General features: G+C 56.0%; 1 protein-coding gene across 2 annotated transcripts in view; it reads left to right on the forward strand.

Annotated features, from left to right (window-relative positions):
• The first annotated feature begins 16994 nt into the window (after positions 1 to 16994).
• MLPH (melanophilin) overlaps positions 16995 to 25541 on the forward strand; it is a 41558-nt gene continuing 33011 nt past the window's right edge. For both annotated transcript variants that reach the window (XM_043578261.1, XM_043578262.1), the window contains exons 1-2: positions 16995 to 17226; positions 21447 to 21577. In XM_043578261.1, coding sequence (XP_043434196.1) covers positions 21468 to 21577 — 110 coding nt within the window. In that variant the 5' untranslated portion in view covers positions 16995 to 17226; positions 21447 to 21467. The remainder of the gene's footprint in view (positions 17227 to 21446; positions 21578 to 25541) is intronic.

A 25541-nucleotide genomic window follows, 5' to 3' on the forward strand; every position in this document is an offset into this window, starting at 1 on the left:
AACCTGCATCTGAGGTATTTTAACCTGAAGACTTGGGGAGGGGGTGCAATTATTTGAATGCTGTACTTTATTCTTAGCTTATAAAAAGGAGTAGTGATGTGGGACTGAAATTGTCGCCCCAAAATTTATATGCTGAGCCCTAATCACTCTCCTCAGTATGACTATATTTGGATATTGGACTTACAGGGAGGTCCCTAAATTTTCATGAGGTCGTCAGGGTAGGGGCTCTGATCTAATAGGATTGGTGTCCCTATGAGAAGAAAGAGACCACAGATCTCTCTCTCTCTCTCTCTCTCTCACACACACACACACACACACACACACACACACACACAGAGTGAGGTAAGGCCACGTGAAGGCCATGTGAGGACACAGCAAGAAGGCAACCATCTGAAGCCAGGAAGGAAATTCTCTCCAAGAATCAACCAAGACCTTGGTTTTGGACTTCTGGCCTCCAAAACTATTCAAAAAGAGATTTCTGCTGTTTGAGCCACTCAGCCTATGCTCTTTTGTTATAGCAGCCCAAGCAGGCTAAATCAAGTAGTAGATAGATGGGGGGGGGGGGGGAGAGACAGGGAGTGATGGGGGAGGGAAGGAAGGAAGGAGACGAGGAAGCTAGTTCATACTAGTGAAGAGTCTCCTTAACTCAAAACAACTGAGACCATGGGGGGAAATCTTTAGAAAGGCCAGAAGCGGGGAGTCAGCTTTGATCAACACTCACTGTACCAAAGGAAAGGAACCAAAGTAAACGACACATTAGAGTACTAGAAATGCTTCCCACGAGATCTGAAAGAGGCATGATATATGGAATTCTGTCATCTTCTCTGGGTCTTATGGAAGCAACTCGTCTCCACAAGTAAGCTTCTGCTCAGCTCCCGGCCCCCCTTGTCTGATGGTGGCAGAGGGCACGAGTGCCCAAATCTGAGCAGCACTGGGGACAGAGCCGCCCCGGCTGCCCCACCAGGGCTCTGCACTCATGTGCAGGGACACACAGACGCACCTGAGGGGCTCTCACCACCTGAATGGGGAAGCTCTCCCAAGAGGCTCGCTTCCCAGGCTGGCAAACGTGGTTCCAGATTTGACACAGGGGATGTTTTTGGCCGAACCGCTGCTGACTCTAGCATCCAGACATCTGAAATCGTTCTGCCTGGGAAATCAAGCAGAGACGTTGTAAGATTCCAAAGACCAGCAACTTGAAACTGGACACCTAAAGACGTGGCAAGCCATTTAGCAAAAGAGCCTAAACGTTAAAGCACTAAAGCATGCCCCTTAGGTCTGCTCAGGAGAAATCTGCCTTCTTCTAGGTGCCTCAGACCCTAACGGAGACCAGATGGGCAGGCTCACAGCCACCCAAGCTCCTCACAGTGGGTGGGGAGAGTTGCTTAGGCTCACTGTGAGCTCCGGGTCGGGGCAGATGGGCTCATCACGCCGATGGGGGTATGCCGCGGGGCTGGTGTTGAGGCCCGAGTATGTGTGGTCGCTCTTGACCTGTGCTCACCATCCCGAGCACCCCCCACCCGACCCAGGGCTCCAGGCTTGCAGGGTCAGCCTCAGTAACCCACTCTGGCCAATGGAGGGCAGCAGAGGGCAGCAGGAACGAGCCTGCTGTTCCGGCACCAGGGAGCCTGTCCCTAAAGGGTGGGGGCTGAGAGCGCCCAGGCCAAGAAGGAAGCTCTCCCGGGATCCCAGCCTGGTGAAGCTGTTGGACAGAGGCGGACAGAGTCATCGGGCTCCTGCGGCACGGGCCCCTGGGGACGCTGGTTCTTTCCTCCATTCCGGGAGGAGCCACTGGCTGGCTTAGACGTCAGGGTCAGACCTGTGTGCTGCTCTCCCTCCCGAGCTCCTGAAGGGTGGTGCTCCTGCTACGTGCACCTGCTACGTGCCAAGGCCAGAGTTGCCGCCAGCCTGAGGCGGAGGGAAGACCCGCATGGGGGCTCAGCAGGGTCAGAGTCTGAGCGTGTGGCAAGGACGGGGTGCAAAGCGGGGCTTGGACGGAGCCCCGGAGCACCAGGCCACGCAGCCAGCCAAAGGACTCAGGGCCCCAGGGAACAGGGAAGGCTAATGAGATGTGCATGCCAGAAGCTCCCTAGCAGAGAGGTGAGTCATTTCGCTGCCGGGATGAGTAAGGGCAGCAATGGGAATCTCTCTAGGGGGTACGTTCCAGGCCCCGGGTGCTGGGGCCGGGTCAGGCTGTGGTGGGAGAGCGGAAAGAGGGTCTTGGAGGGGAGGGTATTAGAGAGGCAGTCGTGGAGTCCTGATGCCTGACGGAGCCCAGGGTGACTCCCGCCCAGGGGCCTGGCCCAATCATCACCAAATTCGGGATCAGTAGAGTTGCCTTCAGCCATCAACTTCCCAAGGATCACCGAGGCCCGGAGCCCATGCTCGCTCCGAGACAGGCCTGAGTGGGAACCCCAGCTCCACCCACACTGCCCAGTGGCTTCTGGAAAGTCACTTAACTGGCACTCATCCTGTCCGAGCCTCAGTTTCTTGACCCATAAAATGGGGCTGTGTTTAGCAGGGCTTACCCCCCGCAGGAGTGCTGTGGGGACTGAGATCATGTAAGTGACACTAAGCACAGGGCCGTGCATGGTTTAAAGGCTCAGAGTCTGGGAGCCACTGAACATCACATGGCCGTCACTTGATGTGTAGCAGGAGCAAGTGACCGTCAGCTGGGCCCGGGGCAGGCCCTGGAGGCTGCTCCCAGAGCAACTGCCCGGGAGCTCACGTGGCCAGGCTGGTCAGGTGCCTGGGATTCAGGCAGCAACCTCTCAGTTCACCAGCCGCTGCTCATGAGGGCCCCCGAGGATCCGGGGGGGACCGAGAGGGTTGCTGGAACTCAGAAGCCCAGGGCCACGTGGAGTGATCTCGTGCAGGACCCCCGTCTGCCCCTCCGGAGGCCCTCCCACGCCCTGCATCCTGCCGTGTGTCCCAGACTCTGACCTCTGCTGCCCACACGTGCTGAGGCCCTGCCTTCTGGCTTCCGCGTGGGCTCAGCCGATGATGGGCGCCAGCCGGGACCCGGAGCGCGGGGAGCCAGGCCGTGGTCCTTACCCCCCTGCCTCCCCGCTCATGGCCCTCGCTGTGCTCTACCCCACAGTGCTGCAGGCACAGCGGCTCTGCCAGCCACGTCCGGAAACCACTCCCTCCTCTGCCCCTTAAGGCCTAAGGCGGCAAATGGCTTTCTCTGTGACAGGCTCCAGGAGCAACTCAGCCTCCCTCCCTGGTTCCCTTAACTCCGCCCACACCTCTGCCTGGAGAGGGGGTGGTGCCCTGCCCAGCCCCTGGCCGGCAGGGAGAAGGCACTCAGGGAGGCCCCTGGGGTGCACAGCCTGGAGCCCCCGTGAGGCCAGGATAAGAGAGCCCGGGCTTTGTGCTCAGGCCGGGAGCCCTTAGGTTACCAAGTCCTGCAGGGGAGACCAGACAGCACAAAACCCAGGGTGTGGGGACAGAGGTCCCAGAGCCGCCCCGGCTCAGACTTGCTGTGGGTTAGTTAGGCTGAGTGACGACACCAGAGGACACACACCCACCAGGGAAGCCCCCGCAGGTAGGAGATGCTGGGCGTGATCGGGCAGCGAGAAGGAGCCCTTCCCAGAGTCTGTACGGAGCCCTCGCTCCATAGAGCGGAGCCTGGAGCCCAGGACACGTGTTCCAACAGCCACAGTGGTCCGGCCCCACGCCAGAAACCACACAACCCATGACATGACTAACCTGCCAACAGAGACAGCCAGCTTCCCATTGTTTCCTGGGAAATGGCAAACCCAGATCCCACGCCTTCACATCCTGAGAATTAGAAATAGCGTCTCGCCCCTTCTCCCCTCCAGCCCCCCCCCCGCCCGCCGGGGCCACCCGCCCACTCACTGTCCCCCGCCCTACAGCTGTGGCCAGATGGGATGCCCCTCCAGGGTCTGCCCCATGGAGGGAGGCAGGGACCGGGCCTCAGGTGGGGTGGTTCAGGTCAGAAAGGGAGTCGTTGGAGGTTGGGTCTTCCTAGAAGTAGCTGCTAATTGGGGTTGGGAAAGAGGGTACAGCTCTGAATGGAACAGCCCCAGGCAGCTGTGGTGGGTCCCTGGAGGCATCTGCAGGCCTCGAGGTCCTGGGGCTGTGAAGGCACTGGGCCGGGGATCTTGACCCTGTACTTGAGGACAGAGGGAAATCCCAGAAGGCCCATTCCCCCGCCCCCACCCTCTGAAGGCCCAGGACTCCCTTAGCTGCACTCCGGGATCAAAAAGTCAAGTGATGCAAGGGGTTGTTGGAGTTAGCAGCAGGTCCCAGACAACAGCCTGCTGAGAAGTGACTCTGAGGGGCCAAGTCAAGGGGACTTAGACCACCAACCAGCTAGGCAGGGGCACCGGGAGATGAGACTTCTTTTTTAATTTGCTATTAAAAACAAAACAGAACGAAACAAAAAAGAATTCAAGTAACTACTGTGGATAAAAACACTTGGCTTGGGGGCACCTGGGTGGCTCAGTCAGTAAAGCGTCCAACTTCGGCTCAGGTCACGATCTCACGGTTCGTGAGTTCGAGCCCCACATCAGGCTCTGTGCTGACAGCTCAGAGTCTGGAACCTGCTTCCCATTCTGTGTCTCCCTCTCTCTCTGCACCCCGTCCCCCTCGTGATCTCTCTCTCTCTCTCTCTCTCTCAAAAATAAATAAACATTAAAAAAAAAAAGCCACTTGGCTGGAGGGCCCAGTGCTAAATTTCCATAACTTATCTATAGTCTGGTTTTATTTTGAATCACACAATTGGGAGGGAGGAAGAGTAGGGCCACCTAATATGTCCAATATTCTGGGTTTACAGGTCCTAGTCGCCACTGATCCCCCATAATAGTGTGGCTTGTGACGAGAGTCTCCCAGTAAAAGGGCATGAGGCTGGGGACCCTGTGTTCCAAGGAGTCAGGGCCCCCCGGGAGTCCACAAGGAAGGACTGGAGAGCAGAGGGCCAGCATTCCGGGGTTTCTCTGTTGCTGCCGGGCTCCTCCAGGGGCGGGGGCCACAGGGGCCACATGCAGCCCCACCCAAGGGGCAGATGTGCAATGGTGGGGCGCCTGCATGCTTCTGAGGGGCTCACCCTCCAGCAGAAACCACATCCCTGCCTTTAATTATGCATTGAAGTTAAACTCCCTGGAAGCTTGTTGGCCTTGCGGAAAGCCTTGAGGCCCCAGCCAGGCCTGGATTGGGGGAGGGTACCCGGAGGGGGAGGTGGGTACAGGGGAGGGAGTTGGGCTAGTGAGAGAAGGCATCCACACTGCATTGGAAATCTCATCGCTCAGCACCGGGCCCTCATTCCAGCCGCAGGGGGACCCATCCACGCTGCACAGAATTCTGTTGAAGGCTCGCCTGTGCCCTCTGAGCCCAGACGCCAGAGCTGGGGAAAGAGTCCCAGGGTTAAATGTGGGCAAGCTGAGGCCACCACGGGCAGGAGTGTGGGCGCCCATGCCAGCTGGCCTTAGGAGGATGACGGCCCCGCCCCTGCCCGCCCACCCCTTTAGAGCAGGGCTCCCTCTGTCCCTCCCCAAGCTGCCATCCGGGGCAGGAGGCTGTGTGCCAGTCCTGCCGCTGTCGGGGATCAGCCCTGGAGGATGCGTCCAGCCCTCGGCAAAGACAGACCCACGGTGAGAACGCAGGAAGGAGAGGCAGGGAGGACAGATGTCCCAGTGTGATGAGCACCGTCCTCAGGGTCTTTAAAGTCCTCGAATGGAGCCAGGTTCCAGGAAGGTAGAGCAGGTGCATTCCTGCTCCACCTGGTAAGCGCTGTGCATCTTAGACAACGCCCGCCCCTCCATTTAGTGCCCTCTCACATGGGGACAGCTCTGGCACCTTCCTCGTGGGAGGCTGTGCGTATGGACTGTGACCACGGGGGTAAGTCCTACAGAAGGGCGCCTGGCACTCAATGAACCGACCCCAGCCTTGCAGCACAGTGAGGCTGACAGTCTCCTCCGACATGACACAGCTAGGGTGACATCCAGTCTCCCAATTCGGACTGTTGGTGTTTTTATAGACCGATGATTTGTAATCGACTGTCCTCGATGTGAAATGAAAGCATTTCTCTGACACCGATTTATGAAGCATGTTTACGACAGCTGCGTTCAAATCCTCGTCAGGTCCTTCCGACCTCGGATTCATCCACGTACTCCCACCTGCTGGGGGTCACTGCCACCCGTCCCAGAGGCATCCCTGGATCTCGGTATGGTGGGGATTTCGTGCTGTGTCCTAGACATTCTGGTTATCGTGTTAGAAGACTTGATCCCAACGAAATGTATATCAGCAGATAATCGCCCGGCTTCCGTTGAGGTCGAACTTGCGGGCGTCAGCTCCAAGGACGGCTTAGTTTTTGGAACACACACCGTGTCATTTAGGTCCGCTTCATTCTTCCCGTGCTGCTGGGGCTGCGGCTCCATCCCTGCAGGTGTGGTCCCCGGGGGCAGAGGTCACTGGGCCCGGGTGTCCTTACATCACCAGGCAGAGGGCAGTGAGACACATGGCTCCTGCGGCTGCAGGCAGGCGGGCCCCCGGGGGGGGGCTGCTCCCAGATTGGCCGGCCTGCTGCAGCCCGGTGGCTGAGCGGGGCTGGGGCTGCTCACTGAGTCTCTGTTGGGTTCCCCTTTCCCAGCCTCTTGGCCAGAGAAAGTAGGCTTTCTGAGATTTTCTTTTCATCTCTGCCTGTTGGAGGTTCTGACTACAGGTCTTTCTGGCACCCAGATAAAATGAAAACCCAGCGAACATCATTCCTCGGGCCCCGAGATCTCCGGCCTCCACCTTCTTGCAGCCTATGCTTTGTCCACGGTGAAGTCAAATCATTTTCAGGGGGTCAGGTTATTTTTAGAATAGAGGAACCGGGGAAAGGATGTCCAGCATCATTTTTCCAGAATCAAAATCCTAAGTCCTTTATAACCACACGTTCCAAATCTTCTCTCACCAGGTCCCACTAAATACCCCCAAATACACACTAAATACCCCCAAATAGTTCCACGGGGCTGGCTGGTCTTCTCAGGGGATGGTTCCGGATAAAGGGCTCATCGTCAGTCGGATAAAGTAAGATCAGCCTTGGTGAGAGGAAGCCCTTGCTGCTGGACCCACGGTGCAGACCTCCAGGTGACCAGGGACAGAGGCTGGCCTCTGACGGAGGATGAGTCCCCAGCACACCCACTGGCTCAGCGTCTCCTCTGCAGGGGACTGCCTCTGGTGAGCACTGATCTGAGATAAAAACAGAAACGTGGTGCCCACTCCCGCCTTGGATCTTGGGAGAGACACGTGGCTCCTCGTCTCGGATCTTCCCGTCTTCCTTCCGCTGGTTCCCTGACCAACCAGAGAGGCTCACACCACAGCCCGGACCTGCTCAGCATCCTCCCGTGCTCGCAGCCCGGCTCAAACCTGTCAGCCTTCCAGGTCACTCGCCAACTGGACTGGAGCCCTATTCCCACGTGAGGCATCTGCTGCCTCCAAAATCCAGAGTTGCGTCTAATGCTGGTGGCTCTGCGTCTGTCGTGAGGATCGCAAAGGGAATATCTTGCCGTGACCGAGAAGGCATGTCCCAGCACGCTCTAGATCACTGGACCCCTAAAGATCCCCCCAAAGTTGCGCACCCCCGAGTCTTACAGGATTTGCTTCCAGTCCCCGATACTCATGTCCTACCCGGGCAGCCAGCCTCCCTGCCGCTCCCGATGTGCCAGGTCAAATTAGAAAAACATCAGTACGTGGGACAAGCATGCTCAAGGTTCCTGAGGATTCTATGAAGACACCGATCAGAGAGTTAGGATCGCCCCGAGACAGCAGAGAGGAGACGCTACTTTCTTCCTATGTGAAAGCGAACTCACTCCGGATCCCCTTTCCTGATGACGGTGTGGAGGCTCCCTGACAAGTGTCGGCCCAGAGTCGGCATCCAGTCACCCTCCTAAGGCCAAGCATCTTCCTTCACCCAGTACACAGTCACTCTGCCAAACAGCCATAGGTCCCTCCAGGGGAAGGAATGTGGGATGTTCACAGCATATATTGTAATGACCTTGCAAGGTCTGTCCTCCAGGGGCCCGGCTTCTCCTTGGGTCAGCAGCCTCTGGGTCTGAAAACTAGTTTCGATCTGGAAACTGGAGGGGATTCTGATTTTTCATTGCAGCATCTGATAGCAGCCTTCTGTTTTCACTAGTTCCTGGCTTCTTCCACATAGACCAACCTAGCAATGTCCTAGCTGGAGCCTCGTCTTTTGCGTCCCGAGGAATACCATGGTCTATTAGCCAGCCCCATAGATACTAATGGGCGAAGGGGTTGTGGTCACCTTTCTGGATTTTCTGCCATTATGGCAACTCTGCCCGCCTTGCCTCTGACGGTTCAGCACCTCCACCTAAACTCTGTTTGACGATCCTGGCACCCCTTGAGACTAGGGAGTGAAGTTCCACGGCATAATCTACTGTCAACATTGACAGCATTGAGCACAGCCAGTACTGAGTTGCCCAGAAATGCAAAACCACTCCTCATAGGTGTGTTCTTTACTGTCTTGGCGAGATAAGTGTCCTCTGGGCCTCCCGGGGAACACAGTCAAGTGATAGAGGCTTCAGCCTCACATGATGGATTCCTTCCTGCATCTCTACTTCCCCAAACCCTCTCCGCTCTTTCTCAACACTCTAGAGGGACAGCCTCAGCACGACACCTCACCTACAGCATCTGGATAACTCCCAAGTATGCCTGCTGGGAGGTCAGATCCTGAGACACGGCCACACTCTGCCAAATCAATAAACCCAGTTCATTATCTTCCAGTCTGCCCCACACATTTCTTCTGTCGCTCAGTGACATATAGAAGCCGGGACCTGCGCTCCCATCCGCGAAGATGCCGTTTACGCCCAGAGCAGGAGTTTTGTTTCCTCACTTGGGCTTCTCTGAGACCTGGCCCTCGTCACTGGCCTAGAGGAAAGAAGGACAGACGGGGACAGGTCTTGAGAATGGCATCCTGTTGTCGGACAGCTACGTCGGGTTAAGCTGATGTCCAGGCACCAACTGGACCAGAGGCTGCTTCTTCACGCTCAGAGCGTTCTGGGGAATCTGGGTGTTCAAACTCAGACTCATCCACCCAAACGTCCCCGTCCCAGGACGCCACCACTGCCCTATGAAGGCCCTGGCTGCACCACAGAAGACCTATTCAGGGCATTCCCTCTGTAGCCGTGGCTCACATTTGCCAGATATCGGTATCAGCTGTCCCGTGAAACTTGAATTTCAGAAAAAGAGCGAACATTTTAGTAAAAATAAGTATGTCTCATGAAATATTTAGGACATACTTCTACTTGGGGAAAAAAACAACTGTTCGCTCTTAACCTAAAATTGAAATTAAACTAGGCAGCCCGAATTTAATCTGGAAACCCTCCACTGGCACCCTTACTATTAAAAGCTGGGTCTGATCATCAGCACAGGCTGCCCAAAGGTGTCGAGAGATACGGATTTCTTTCAACAGCATCACCTGGAGGCCCTCTGGCTTTCCCAGTATGTCCTGAGAGACACCTGTACCTGCCATTTATTTCTCAGGTTTGTGTTAGGGTTAGGGTTAGGGGTTAGGGTTAGGGGTTAGGGGTTAGGGGTTAGGGGTTAGGGTTAGGGTTAGGGTTAGGGTTAGGGGTTAGGGTTAGTGTTAGGGGTTAGGGGTTAGGGGTTAGGGTTAGGGTTAGGGTTAGGGTTAGGGTTAGAGTTAGGTTGCATTAGGTCAGTTTTTAAATGACTTTAAATACCTGAAAATTCTAATCGAGTGTCTCTGAAACCCTGAACTGCATTTACAAAAGTAATTTCTGGGGCCCCTGTGTTGCTCAGTCAGTTGAGCGTAGGACTCTTGATTTCCTGTCAGTCATGATCCCAGGGTCATGGGATTGAGTCCTGCTATCGGGCTCTGCACTAATGCACAAAGATTGCTTGGGATTCTCTCTCGTTCTTTCTCTCTCAATATATGTAAACATTAAAAAAATAATAATTATAATTTCAGAAGCGTTGACCTAGCCCAAACTCCTGGGCAGAGGGATCTGAGCCAGTTTGGAAGGTTAACTTGCGAAGGGTGGAGTTCGAAAGGGAAGGCACAGAAGCAGGTGGGCATCAGGTTTCCACCCTGGACCGAAGGCACATCTGTGCTCCAGGAAGCAAGTATGCCCATCTGGGCTTTGGGGGCAGGAGCTCTAGGAGAGGGGCCTGGGCATTTGAACTGGCTTTGGGGTGCAGGTGGCTGGTTCACGTGAAGACGGGTGAGCATGGGCATAGGGGAGGGTGGGCGTGGGTGAGTGGGCACAGGGTGGGCTGCAGAGTGGAGGGAAGACGGGGTGAGGGGCCGCGGGGCTCTTGCTCTGGCTCTGGCTCGCTCTCCAGTTGGCCCTGACCTCGGAGCCCTTGCTGACTGGCCGCGGGATGACCTGAGGAGGTTCGGGGGCAGCGGTTCAGGGGAGCCAGCGGGTGACAGATTAGCCACACGGCCGATGTTCGGGAACATTCCTTACAAGAGTGTAATGTGAAGTATGAACTACAGCTCATGTGGTCGAAACTGAAATTAGGTCACTCCGAAGTGTGGACGTGAAGAAGGGGTGGGGAGAGTTGGGGCGCCTGATGTAACCATGGTGACGCGGGAAGGGGGGTCACGGCCACCGGATGCCTCGTGGTGCACGGTCAGGGGCTCCCCGGGCCGCCCCCGCGCTTTGTTCCGGCAGGTGAGCCGCAGAGGGGCTCTGGCTTGATGTCCGGGTCTGTTCCTCTGGCCGCGCTGCCCGGGCACAGGTGGCCTCCCCTGCGGTGCTGGTGCCCCGCCGGGCTGCGCTTCAATCTGGTCTCCCCTCTCTGACGGTGACAACTGGCCCGGCGTCTGGGCTTCCTCACCTGCTCAGCCCAGGTGGTGCCAGCAGGCGCCCCGCACAGGAGACTCGGGTGGTCAGGCACCCACGCTGCCTGGCACTCGGCGGGTCTTCAGGCAGGACCGGCCCTCCTCCCTATGGAAGGGGGTCTTGGCAAGAGATAGAGCATGCAACCATATGGCCCGGATTCTTTCCCTTCCGTTCGAACCATTTCTGCTCCGGGCCTGAACCCCTGGTAGCGAGAGCCCCTAACTGAGCTCGTCCAGGGAAAGGCAAGTGTTCACTGGCCCGTGCCTCACATGACCTGAAGCCTCCAGAACCCCGAAAGCCTGAGTGGTCTGACGGTTTTAGAGTCACGGGCTTCGTTCCTCGGGCGACTTGTCTCTCTCTTCGGCCTGGGCCTCTGGCTGCTTAGAGCTTCCTCTCAGCAATATCAAAATCTAATTCCTTACGTGTTCCGATGAGGAAAAGCACGTTGCCTAAACGAATTTGCGAATCCTACGTTTCTGAGCCCTTGAACACAGGGTAGGAACAGGCAAATGAAATCCTGTCCGGCTTTGGGTAGAAGGAAACTGTTTCTTGCCCTCTGACCTCCTTCCTGGGGAGAGAAAGCACGGACGACCTCGGCCCAACTCAAGATAGAGGAGGAGGAGGCTGAGCTGGGTTGGGGCCCGGGATCTCCCAACACTATAAGGGCCGGGCGGGGGGGGGGGGGGTGCGGCAGAAGCAAGAGGAGAATGTCGGCCCCTTCCCAGCAGACCCCTTTCCCCAGGAGGGCGCCGTGGGCACGGGGTGGTAGGGGCAGAGCTCTGTTTGGAAAATGCCCATCAGTCAAAGTTAACAACCAAGGCGTCATCATCGGCAACGACACGGATGGAACTGGAGGGTATCACGCTAAGTGAAATAAGTCAGAGAAAGACAGATACCGTTTGATTTCACTCACATGCGGAATTTAAGAAACTAAACAAATGAGCACAGGGGGGAAAGAAGAGAGAGAGCAAACCAAGAAACAGACTCTTAACCACACAGAACACCCTGCTGGTTGCCAGAGGGGAGGTGTGGGGAGTCGGGGTCGGGGGTGGGGATCAGGGAAACAGGTGCTGGGGATTAAGGAGTGCACCTGTCGTGATGAGCCCCGGGTATCGTAGCAAAGTGTCGAATCACTACATTGCATACCTGAGACGGATATTACGCTGTAGGCTAACTCACCGGAATTTAAATAAAATCTTTCTTAAAAATCAAAACATCATTCTGACTACCGGTTTATTCAACAAATAGTTCTCAAAGACCTACTGTGCACCAGGCACATCAGAGTGAACATGCCGGTCCTAGTACCCTCAGAGACTGGAGCAGGGGAGCCCAGACGTGAGCCAGGTCCCCACACACATGGCAGGTAAACTACATTGGGGTGGTTCTGCAGGAACGTGCAGGGAATAAGGGCACCCCATGTGGGGAGGGCTGGACGCTCAGAAAATGCTTTTCAGAGGGAGGGGTGTTGAGCCAGGAATGGAAAAGGGAGAAAGACCAAACCAGGGGAGGGGAGGGGAGCCATCCAGGGCTGGAGCTCAGAGAGCAAGGGGGGAGGGCGGGACAGCTCGGAGACAGCAAACAGGTGTGCCACAGAGGTCAGGGTCAGTGTGTGTCCCCAAATGTGGGGGATGGGGGGCAGTCACGGGGCCCTGTGCACTGAAGAGCTGACTGAAGCAGGGTCAGGTGACACTGCCTCGAAGTGATTCCCTGCCCGGTCCCCACAACCACAGAGCCCAAAGAGTGCTTCCAAAAAATGGGATTTTCCCCAACTTATCAGATTCGTAAAAGAAAATGAAGTCATTCGGTACCTGATGAGAACATGTTTTCCTGTAACATACAGGTGGTTTCCCGGACATGGCTGGGGTTTGGGGCCCTGTTTCGTATGCGTTCAGCTTCCTGTAAGTTCACCTCCAAAATTCAGTTGCCTCTTGCTAACCCAATGCCGACCTGGCCCAGAGGATTTAGACAGGGGAGAGGGAGGCAAGGATTTTAACGGCTGCCTGCAGCAAGCTAGAGGACCCGGGAGAGGGCTGTGGGTTGGGGACAGCCAGCCTTTCAGCACAAATCCTGGACCCTGCCACCTCGGAGATGCTGTAGGGTGCTCCCTGGTAGGCCGTGGACCTCCTTCCCCCTGGAGCCCCCTATGAGCAGAGATCAGGCTCAGCCCAAACCCAGGCTTCAGCGAAACTTGCCTGCGTGGCTCTTGCCCTGGAGAGGCAGGGTCTCCCCAACTGTGAAATTCAAGGATCCTTTTCTGAAGGCCGTCTTCCATGTTGAGCTTCCTGCGGGAATGGCCCAGACCCTAATGCTTCCCTGCCTGTCATGACTGCCCCGAAGTCCCAGCAAAGGCAGGGTCTCCAGACAGCCACCCCAAGGACAAGGAGATGGGGAGGAGGCCTCTACTGCCCTCTGGTGTCCACCCATCAACCAGATTGCAGAAGAGTCTGATGGCTCGGAGAGCAGCTTACTGCTAGAGAGGTAAGCTGTCCCTAACCCACTGTGTGACCTCAGGTATGCACCGCCCCTTCTCTGTCTCTAAGAGACAGGAAACACTAGTTCGGAAAGATACAGGCACCCCTTAGTTTACTGTAGCATTATCGACAATAGCCAAGATACAGAAGCAACCCAAGTGTCCATCAAGACTTGAGATGGATTTCTGCAAGGTGGTGTAGACAACGAGCCATAAAAAGGAATGACAGCTTGCCACTTGTGACAATACGGATGGAACTAGAGGGTATTATGCTAAGGGACATCAGTCAGACAGCACGACACAAATACCATGTGCTTTCACTAGATTCGGAATTTAAACAGAACGGATGAAGAAGCAAAACAGGAACAGACTCACAAAGGCAGAGGACAAACTAGTTGTTGCCAGAGGGGAGGGGATAGGGAGATGGGCCAACGGGGGAAGGGGAGTGAGAGGTACAAAGTCCAGTTAGAAAATAAGTTAGTCACGGGGATGGGGGTACAGTCACACCATTGTAATAGCCTTGTAGGGGGACAGGTGATAACTACACTTACTGTGGTGAGCACAGCATCATGCATAGAATTGTGGAATCCCTGTGTCGTACACCTGAAGCTAACAGGACATTGTTGGTCAACTCCGTCAATCGATCAATCGATCGACCAAGAGATAGGATTGAACCACAGAGCGCTGAGAAGGAGAAAGCCAGCCCCAAGCAAGTGAACAAGGAAGGATAGTCACAGGGGCAGGAGCAAAATGTCAGGGATCCAGAAGGTACTACCAAGGGCACACTGGGAGCCCTGAGAAGCTGGGAAGGGGTGGGGGTGGGTGGAGTCCCAAAGGTGAGGCCCAGATAAGGCAAGAATGTTGGGTGAGGACAAACAACCGAGCCCCAAGATCCTGGCCAGAACTCACCAAGGGCCACTGCTGAGCTCTCTCTCTTTGCTTCCCTGTCCTCTCCTGGTTTCCCCTAAATAGCTAAAGTAGGAAATCAAGGTATTCTCAACTGGATCCTACACTCCAAAGGATATTATTGAGACGACTGGCGAAATTTGGAAGGGCTCTCGTGAGGAGACACGGCAATGGATCACGATTTTGCCGGTTAGACCAGTTTGGGAGGAAATTGCCCTTGTTTGTGTAAAATACAGACCAAAGAAAAATCATGTCATCAACTCACAAATGGAGGGGAGGAGATCTTTGTGCGATAGTTGCAAATTTCTCTAATTTTGAGATTGTTTCTACAATTAAAAATATTTTAATTCTAGAGTTTCCTTGTAAACATTGCATACATTCTTTGACTCCACGATTCAATTTTAGGATTTTATTCCATAAATATATCGGTATAAGTATGTATGTACCATGATATGTATGTATGTACAATACTTTGTATCATTATGAATATGTCAATGATATGAAGTATTGCCTACAATATCTACATGACAGAATTTTTTTACATAGCAAAAAATCAAACATTGGCTGTCCATCAATAGGAGAATGGTAAAGTAATTACGATAAACTCATGCAGTGAATACTCTGCAACAATTAAAAAGAATGAATTTGGGGGACACCTGGGTGGCTCGGTCGGTTGAGCACCCAACTTTGGCTCAGGCCATTATCTCACAGTTTGTGGGTTCAAGCCCCGCCTCGGGCTCTGTGCTGACAGCTCAGAGGCTGGAGCCTGCTTCGGATTCTGTGTGTGTGTCTCTCTCTGCCCCTCCGCGACTCGTACTCTGTCTTTCTCGGTCTCTCAAAAATGAATAAATGTTAAAAAAAATTTTTTTTTAAGAATGAATTGGGTCTATAGCAGTAGCAGTGAATATTTACCAAATATTCACCATGTGGCAGGTGTCATCCAAGCGCTTTCTGTATATTGATTCAGAACCACCTACTATGTGGATCCCATTGCTATCCCCACCATGTAGACGGAGAAGTGAGCTCCCCGAGGGGGGTGGGGAATAACATGCCCAGGACATCACAGCTAGAAGGGAATACACCCAGTTGGGGGTCCAATCTTGCAGTTGGATCCAGAGTCTATGTCCTTTCCCACAACCACAGTAATTCCGGAACAATGCACGAGACACCATTAGCAATAATTGCCTTTGGGGAGCGGGGTCGGGAGCAGAAACAGGGGCAAATCTGACTTTTCACTTTATGCCGTTTATGTCCTTTACCACGACCCTTTATCATGTATCACCAAGTATCGCTACTGTGCATTTTTAAAAACCCACCCATTAAAATAAAGTATAAAAAATAACATTGAAAAAAACACCCTCCTGCCCTTGAGGAACTCACAGTCCCGATGCCAACCTTTAAAGGATTTACTCACTTCACAAGAAATAGCAAAATACTTGGTAAGGAAATGAAAAACGTAAGAACCGGCTCATGTGGGCTGTGGAAACTGGCTTATAAGTTGCAATTATTTCCAGGGTTTGCACCCCCCCCCACACCCCCCCCTCCTCCCACACACACCAGTTGATCATGTTTGGGGAGGGTTCCTATCCTAACGGAGCCCAAGCGCCTGAAATACCCAAATTCACTTGCGGTGCTTCGTGGGCACAGCCAGGTAACCAATCACTCTAACCGGGGTCGCAATGTGTGGCTTCTGAAAACTCCTTACGAATCATACCTAATGTGACTTCCCAGTGTTCCTACAAGGTTTAGTTTCCTCTTCTGTATGGAGACGATAGTATCTGTCCACCCAACTGCATCCATTCTGTATCTATTACTCATCCTACCCCCATTTTGCAGATGAGAAAAACTGAGTTTCAAAGGTACCTCCTGGCGCAGGGGCGGTGTACTTTTCGTTTCAGAATTTTTTAAGGATAAGAGAGAGACGGTGGAGGGGGGAGCGCTCTGATGCGCCCAACTCCGGAAGACAGCGGGAAGTTGGGAGCTTCCCTAATGGTGCCCGCGAGTTCCCAAGGACCGGCGGGGGCCGGGGCTGGTGGCGGCGCTTGGAACCGGAACTCGAAGCGCCCCTGAGCGCGCGCGCGGGGTCCTGGCGGGGAGGGTGCGGGGAGCTCGGAGGAGGGGTCCCCTCCACTGCGTCCTCCGAAGGCACCTCGTCTGGTCTGCGCGCCCCGTCTGCTGACTCCGCCCCCAGCCGCGGCTGTGCGACCCGCGGGACTGTCCTCGGTAGGCAAAGCCCCGGGTGCGCTCCCCGCGCGGGGCTCCTGGCGCTGTGGGCTTCCCGGCCCAGCCGCGCCCCGAGGCCGGGCAGGATGGAGGGCGGCCAGCGGCACAGGACCCGCGCGACGAAGCCCTGGGACCCCGGTCCCGCTTACCAGTTGGCATTCCCATTTATTAGGGGGTGGCTTTCGGTAAGGCTCTGTCCTGAGCCTCAGTTCGCCCACCGGTAAAGCCGGAGTAAATTGCGTTCGCCTGCAGAATTGGGATGGCAGTTCAAAGTCCCGCGCGCTCCGAGGGCGCGTTCAGACAAGCGGGTCGTGGCGCCCAGAGCCGGGCCGCCGCAGCCGCGTCGCCCCGGCAGAGTCGCCGCAACTCCCGGTGTGGGCTCAACCCTCCCCCTCACCGCCGCCACCTTTGTCCTGGAGGGTGGCTTGGGGCGCGGAGTCGGGGGCGAGCCTCTGCACCTGCGCCTTGAGCGCCTGCGCCCTTCGCGCGGCACCCGGAGGCACACCCGGAGCTGGGCGGGGCGGGGCGGGGCTCGGCCCTCGTGACCCAGGCGGGCCCCACCCGGCTGTGGTCCGAGCCCGGCCACACTTGCAGGTCAGGTGCCCCGTGCACGGCGCCCCGCGCCCTGCCTGGCCCCCTGCGCTCAACGCCCCGCCTGGCCCCGACTATACCGCCTCGTCCCAGTGTGCCCGGACCCGACACCCTGCCTTGTCGCCTTCTTTTCCCTCGGAGGACCGGAAAGAGCAGCCCCAGGGGCCGGGCCAGGGCCTGCACACCCCTAGAAAGGAGCCGGTGAGTGCCGTCAGAAGGGGGCATGTGGAGGCCGGTGTGGCGCCCAGGACTGGGGACTGGGCGTAGGGAGAGTCCGCGGTGACGTGTGCAGCTCCACCGGCCCCCAGCGGCTCCCAGGTCTTTGTCCAGGCTAGTGAGGGGGGTGGGGGCGCTCCCTTTCCACCGAACCCGGGCCTCCCTTTCCACCCTGATCAGACCCGCCTGGGTTCTCAGCCAGCCCGTTTTGGACAAAAGAGTGGTTTCACCCAGAGCCCTGCCGCGGGTCCGCGTGTCAGTGGGGCTGAGGCTGTGGTCAGCCCAGGAGACTTAAGGCTGGATGCCCAGGGGCCCGAGGCTAGCTGATCAAAGACTGACCTCTGCACTGCGGTGCCGATTTGGGGGCACAGAGCCGGGTGATGTTTCGCCATGGGAGAAGGGTCCTGGCCTTCCTCTGGGCTCCTGCAAAGCCCCAGCTTTATCACAACCAAATCACCTTCTGTTTGCCAACAGCCCCCCTCCTCACCCACCCCCACCACGCATCCACCTGCTGCAGAGATGTGGGGAAGGGTCCGTGGGTGATGGACATTGTGTAGCCGGCCCTGGTCCCACTATGGGACATTAGCTCCTGGCCTGAGCTCAGCCTCCCGTAAAAATCCACTAGAGCTCTGTAGACTTGGACCCCGGTTTCCTACTAACCTTAAGCAGATGTTGAAAACTCCATTTTCAGTTGGGTCGGGCTTTTTACATTTTCTTTTTCTATGTGGTGTGTTTTGTAAAAATCTTCTTTCCTTCTGAGAGGTTGCAATGGTGGTGGGGGAGGTGAGGCCCACTAGACCGTGGCAGGCACCGGTCATGGCTGTGGAGCCCACAGAGCTGAGGCCCAGGGAGGAGGCCAGCTGGTGCCTGAACTGAGACAGGAAGCCGGCTCCCGGCTCCTGGCCCTGTCCTCTCCCACAGCCTCGCCCTGGGACCCGTTCTTGCTGTGGACACTAGAGCTGAGGCTTCAGCCGGACATGCAGAACCCATGTCCGTGTATACATGAGGATTGCCAACGACTTCCCAGGGACCTGAGAGAGCAGAGAGGACGGGCAGGTGGGCAGGCAAGCTAGAGTGCCACCCAGCGGCTTGCTGCTGGGGCAACTTGTGCCTGGTGCCCCTTGAGCAGGGGTCGGGGGAAGCTTCTGGATGGAAATGCCCCACTTTGCAGCCGACGAGGGCTGGGGCTTTGCTGGCTGCAAATGGACAGCAAGTCCTGCCTGCGGGAGTAACGACACCAGCCAATGTGAGGGTGGTGCTGAGAGACAGACAAGGTTAACACGCAGGGCCCCCGAGTGGGCACCTCCACCTGCGCTCAGGAACGTGCCTGCACCTTTATCAGCAGACGCACCAGCTCAGCCTTGACCGTGAGTCAGGGAGCACTCCTGCCTTTGTTAGCTGGGCATTTGCTGAGGACCTTTGACTTGCTTTCCAGTTTTATTCGCTCAGGCGGGTGACCACTCCCAATCGCCATTGTGCTCCAAGGCTCCGAGGGCAGCTGACCCCAGAGGTGGTCAAGCCAAGTGTCGTGTGGGCGGAACCCCGGCCCGGACTTCCCTTTGATTTGGCCAGAACGTGGACTCAGTTCTTTAGCAGACCGAGACGGACACACCATCGAAATTCAGTGGTCTGCATCTGGGGTATCCACTTTATAAGACCCATTCCGCTGTCCTTGCAACTGGTCAACCTCCTTGCCCTAATGGCTTTTCTCCACTGTCACTCCGAACCGGTTCGGAGGGCTAACGGTCTCAGAGATTAAGACTGTGATTAAATCCGAGCAGTGGGATGGGCAAAACTGAAAGCATTTCGTTTGGGAACCTCGTGACCAGGAGTGATCGGCTCTGAGACAGAACTAGGAGCCTGGTGGAATCCGCCCGCCCCAACACACGTGCCCTGGGAGGTCCCCCCCACCACCCCGCCCCTGCGTTAGCCTTCTGCCCTCATGCTTCCCCGTGACTGCTGCGGGTGGAGGGGTTCCGGGAGCAGATCGGGGTCGGGGCGAGCCAGCACGGTGTGTAGTGATGGGAGAGGAGATCGCTGGCTGAAAGGCCATCCCCTCCAATGAGCCCGGCGGAGGGGAGGGGGGGGGGTCCCACGGTGTGGCTGTGTCTGGCTGAGGGACAGCCCGCATCCGTGTCCCAGCCGGAGCCAAGCCAGGGCGGGTGCTCGGGACGACAGGGACTTGTGGGAAACTCAAACATACCCTCCGTTCAATTTAAGGTAACTTTTTAAACATAGTTTTCAAAAAGCATGAAAAGCCTCTCCATGTCATTAATTCACTACATGGGAAGATTCGGTCCCAGTAGATAAAGACCCGTGTCGTGGGCCACTGGCTCTCAATCCCTGGCCATGCTGGGAACACGCTCCCCTGGGGATCCACCCCCCCCCCCCGGCCCCCGCCGCCACTGCCTCCCTACGGGCGAATCTGAACTTGGGACTTCGTCTTCCTTCCCTCCCCTCCCTGTACCCCTCTCCCCCCACCCCACCGGCTCCCCTGGAAGCTGGGTCCGAGCTGAACGTAAGCATCAGAGTAAAATCTTTCAGGTGACGTCGGACTGGGAGCGAAGCACCTGTTGTTGGTTTAGCTATGCCGGGTGTATGTTATTCAAAGTCTGTTATCACATCAGCTCTGCTTTTAGTAAACACCGCATAGCGAACAGAGGTCACTTCCCTTAATAACTCAGGGTCATGACTGGCCCGTTCTGGAAGGTGTTAGGTCACACTTTCTGTAGAAGCAGGTGGGGCCACCGGCCACCCTCTGCCTGCTGGTCTCCCCTGTTCACATCTCAGCTGCTCCTGAGGCCTGACCCCCTCGGCAGGCACCCCCCTCATCACAGGTGCCCAGACCCATTGGGTCCAGCATGCATCTGGTCCCCCCGACCCTGGTGATCTTTGCTATCCAAGCTGGGAAACCAAGCCATCGTTAGGAGCAAGAAGCTTCAGAAAGAAGGAACAGGTGGGGAAGGGGGCCTGGGGGAGACACGTCCCCAGCCTCTGGGGCTGAGGGGGCAGCTCTTGACTAAGTAGTGGCCTCCCGTCCATCCGCTGACTGGCCACTGACCATGCTCTAAGATACTTAGGCACGAAAAGCATGCTAGTTTCCTTTTGTTTTGCTTTGCTGCCTCCCCCCTCGCCGTCTTCCAGGAAGCCCGGAATTGTGTCCCTTCAGAGAGGAGACAGAGTGGGAACTAGTCAGCTGACAGTCACAGCTCTCTCATCTGCTCTGAAAACAGAGCTTCAATGAATGTGCTTCTTATGATACAATTTTTTTTTCAAAAATGGCAAAAAAAAAAAAAAGAATAAACTTCAGTCATCTATCAAAAAAACTTTTTTGGGGCGCCTGGGTGGCGCAGTCGGTTAAGCGTCCGACTTCAGCCAGGTCACGATCTTGCGGTCTGTGAATTCGAGCCCCGCGTCGGGCTCTGGGCTGATGGCTCAGAGCCTGGAGGCTGTTTCCGATTCTGTGTCTCCCTCTCTCTCTGCCCTTCCCCCGTTCATGCTCTGTCTCTCTCTGTCCCAAAAATAAATAAACGTTGAAAAAAAAATTAAAAAAAATAAAAATAAAATAAAAAGAACTTTTTCATCCAGGTTTTTAAAAACCAGAAACTATGGGTTCTAGGGAAACAGCAGTGAATTTTGTTTTCACGTTTTCTTGTCCAAAATCTAAATTCAACCATAAGTGAATACAGTCTGAATGACTCTGGCATATCAGGGCGACTTCTGGATGCACCATTCACAGCCAGCATTGTGCTTGAGGGTGGAAATACTGAGGGTTTGATGCAAAAAAAATTTTAAGAAATTGGGGTGCCTGGGTGGCTCCGTTGGTTGAGTGTCTGACTTCGGCTCAGGTCATGTTCTCGCGATTCACGAGTTCGAGCCCCGCATCGGGCTCTGTGCTGACAGCTCGGAGCCTGGAGCCTGCTTCGGATTCTGTGTCTCCCTCTCCGTCCCCCTCTCCGTCCCCCTCTCCGTCCTCCTCTCCGCTTGCGCTCTGTCTCTCAAAAATGAGTAAACATTAAAACATTTTTTTAATTAGTAAATTATTTTTCACCAATTTAAGGCACAAGTCAGGGAATATTTTAGTTGAGCGCCATAGGACCTCTGAGGAAATTTTCATTTTAGATGCTGTTTGGGTGATGGTCACGTGTCATAATTAACCCCCTGTGAAACAAATCAGAGTCCATTTCTATCCTGTCTTATTCCAGGTGTGATCCTGACAGGCAGAGATGGGGAAAAAACTGGATCTTTCCAAGCTCACGGACGACGAGGCCAAGCACATCTGGGAAGTGGTTCAGCGGGACTTTGATCTGAGAAGGAAAGAAGAGGAAAGGCTGGGGTGAGTGTATGAGGCCGAGCCCGTCCCTCCGGTGTCCCCTGGAGGGGGGGCCTCCCCGGGACGCTGGGGGTGAGCAGACAGCAGGATGCTCGGGGGGCAGGACACTGGATGGGAAGCCGGACGCTGGGAAACGTCCTGCTGTCTGGGCTCAGTTTCCTCATAATTAAAGTGAGGGGATCCGACTCCCCAGCCTGCATTCCGGTGCGTCCCACTGTGCCCTGAATACTTTTAGTTCATCCTGGTCCAGCTTTGGGTCCCGTCTCCTGAGCCAGGAGATGCTTCAACCGTGGCAGGGCGAGGTGAAGGTGATAAAATACGGAAACACCCGGATGTCAGGCTGGAGGGGTTTTAGCATCGAGGCTGAGTTTGTCTTTCTTTCCAGTGTGTTGGGGGGGGGACCCCATCCCCCAATGGGTGGCCATGGACTGAACCAACACCGTCTGCCATTATCTACTCCTCCCCCACCTCTAAGGCTTAGCTGTGCTGTGTGCTTGCTTACGAGACTTTCCTGGTGTCCGTGTGGCTGGAAGACCTGTTGAGGAGACACGGGGGCAAGGACTCCTGGCGAGGGGGGAGCAAGAACGTGTCTGAGAGAGCAGTGCAGGCAGGGGCAAGGCCGCAACGAGAGCCGGCTTCTGCCCTGCCAGCTGTGGGCCCCCGGGCTCTGTGCTGTCCAAGTGCACCGGCCAAATGTACTGGCCAAGTGTGCCAGCCAAATGTACCGGGAGGGCAGAACCAGCCAGTCTGCCCACGACTGCAAGTGGGGGTGACGAGGGCGACTCGTGGCCTGAGTGACCCGGAAGGTGCAACGAGGTGGAGCAGGTCTGGGGGAAACCAGGAGAGGGTTCGGACACGGGGGTTAGGTTGCCTGTCGGATGCCCGGCGGACAAGAGGGCTCCACGCGTGCTGGCCGCGAGCCCAGAAGGGATGGTGGCATTGTCACCGGTAGATGATATTCAATCCGTTTCCTGGGGCCGCTACAGTCGCCACAAGTCTAGTGGCTTCAAATGCACAAATGTCCCGCGGTTCTGGAGGCCAGAAGTCTTCCAGTCAAGGTGTCGGCGGGTTTGCGTTCCTTCTAGAAGCTCCAGGGGAGAGTCTGTGTCCTTGCTTTTTCCAGCTTCCCGAGCCCCCTCCCCCCAGCCCTGCCTGTCTTCAGGACCTTCATCACGGCGTCTTCCACAGCCCCCGACTCTGCTCTCCTCCCCTTCTCCCTCTGTCCCTTATACAGACCCGTGACGACACAGGGCCCACCCAGGTAATCCAGGGTAACCTCCCGCCTAAGATCCTTGACTTAACCGCATCTGCAAAGCCTCTTTTGCCATGTGAGGTGACATGTTTACACCTGGGAACCAGGAACGTGACATTTTTCATGCGGGAGAAGCATTATTCAGCTGCCCCCGGTGTTTAGGCACCAGACAGGAGGAGACCCCGCAGGCGGGGATCCAGAGGGGAAGGCAGGGCCTTCCTGAGATGACAGAGACAGACCGGGGCTGGGAGGAACTCTAGGTCCGGACACGGGACAAAGGCCACAAGAAACAGACAAGGCACGAACAGAAACAAGCGTGTTTCTGATCGGCACCCCCAGGGTCTGTGGGGAGGGGTCCGGGTCAGTGCTGCCCAGGCTTCCAGCTGTTTCTCTGTGCAGCCCCCTGCCCTCCATTCTGCCCTGGGCTCCCGGGTCATCCCCTGGGCTTTTGTCGCTAAGACACTTCCACCCTGCTGGCCTCCAGGGATTGTCAGCCGCTCACCCACCCACATGAGACCTGACACCGGGGCCCATGGCCAGCCTTGACCTGACCCGACTTCCGAGTACCAAGCAGGGGTCAGAGCTTTGTACCCACCTGCCCCGGCCCGGCCGCCTGGCTCTGCCGAGGCCCACGATGCCTATGCCAGCAAAACCAGCCCAGCCTTTCCCGTTCACAGCACCCTCTTCCCCGGGGAGGGGCCAAACGCTGCCTCCAGGCAGCTCAGCTGTTGGCAACTTTTATTTTAAATGTGTACAGAAACACAGATAAATGGGACAGGAGGGGAGCCCAGCTCCCCAGGGAGCAGAGGGAGGACCCCACGGGCCAGGTCCCAAGAGGCACCCCCTTTCCCAGAGACCCATGAGCTGGGCAGCTCCTCCTTCACCTAGACGGCTGAGGTGGGTTTTGCATAAATCCCTGTGTTTCTTGCACAAAGGTGAGTCCCTTCTGACGTCCGTCCTTCCTTATCTTCATACTCCTTTGGTCATTTCGCATTGCAAAGAGGAAATGGGCCCGGGGACCTCTCCACACTGTCGGAACCAGAAGGCTCCTACAAGGATGTGGGCTGTGTCACCCCCTCTCCGGCGCACAGCCTGTAGCTCAGGCCAGGTCCCCGGGCCAGTTATGGTCAGGGCAACCTCCTGTCTCCTCGTCAGGAGGTGCCCAAAGCCGTCTGCTCAGAAAGGGCCAGGGTGGGGAGTGGGAGGCAGGGCGTGTTGGGGGACTGGCCCGTTCTGCCGTGTCTACTCCGTCTGCCTTGTGGTTGGGGATGGGCTTCTTAAACATCCCCCATCAGACATCAGACAGGGAGAGGTTGTACGGGGAACGTTAATGCAGTGGGAGGTTGTGTCTCTCCCAGAAATGCAAGCATGCAGCGGTGTGGAAAGTTTGTGTCCAAGTAACATTAGGTCAAGGGCAGGGACGCCCAAATGGCACTACCATGGCCGGATCTAGCAGGTGATCACATTTGGGAAGTAAAGAGTCGTTTCAGGGGGTGCAGGGAGGGAAGGGTTTTTACATTTCTTATCACATTTGATGGTTTTGCCTCAAATACAAAATTAGAATGTTAATGCAAAAGCAGGATGTTCACAGCATTGTTAAACATGCCACAAAGAGTAAAGCTGCTTCTGTCCGTGAGGAACCTTTCCTCCAGTGTCCCCTGACCCCGAGGTGCCGCAGGACCCAGGCGCGAGGTCTCGAGGCAGGTAGACGTGATGAGCGCCATGAGGTCAGAACCCATGGGTTCGAGTTCTGCCCAGACGGGCAATTCTGCTTAGAAATGCTACAAGCAGCGCAGCATAAACACTCCGAACTTGTTCTGCAGAGCCGTTAGCTAACATGCCTCACTCCGGTTCTCTGATCTGTGAATCAGTCATGGCCCGAGCTGAGAAACCAGTCCTCCAATGACCACCAGGTGGGTGGCAGCTCGGGGGTCGCTCAGATGGGTTTCCGATGTCTTTGCCATTCTCCCAAAGAGATGCCGGCTGGACGGACAGCAGAGCTGAAGGAACCCGCCACAGGGGCTGATAGAACGGAGCTCATGGGGGAAGAATTATGAAATCAGGAAACAGGCATGTTCGCTAAAGGGAAAGAATTCTCCTGCCCTGAATGTGCCTCAGGTGGGCACAGTGTGTGGGCCTGATTCCCCAGGAGCAGACCTGCCAAGGGGCGCTTTGCTAAACAAGCAGTCCACCGAATAGACCAATTTGAAGACAACAGCAAGAATATTTCTTTCGATATTTACAAGCTAATGGAAACGTGTGCCAGGCAGACCTGTCCCCAGACGTGGGAGTACCAACCCGTTGTAGAGGATGCTGGGGCAGGGCCTGGCTGAAGATCCCCGATATGGGGAGGACGAAGTCCACGTGGCTGTGAGACTGGTTTCAGTAACACCCACAGGTAGTAGAGTGTCCCCCAAACACTGAAGCCCCTGGTCCCTCGCTGGGCCTGACCCTCCCCAGCCTGTGGTGAGGACACTCACAGCCCCGTGGGGAAGACAGAGCCCGTCCCAGCTGTGAGAGGCAAGGGGTGAAGGACTTTGGCCGCTGCCTCAGCCCGAAGCTCCTGAGGTGGCCTTCCAAATAGACGACACAGATGGCTTCCCTCAGAATCGACTAGAAGGAAGGTGGAGGCCACGCTATCTTTGACTTAGCCGCAGGCACACAGAAGTCGCCCCCTGAGGGTGGCGTGTGGGACCAGGGACTGGGGAGGGCCAT

This window comes from Prionailurus bengalensis, chromosome C1, assembly GCF_016509475.1.
Source record: "Prionailurus bengalensis isolate Pbe53 chromosome C1, Fcat_Pben_1.1_paternal_pri, whole genome shotgun sequence".
Lineage (NCBI taxonomy): Eukaryota > Metazoa > Chordata > Mammalia > Carnivora > Felidae > Prionailurus > Prionailurus bengalensis.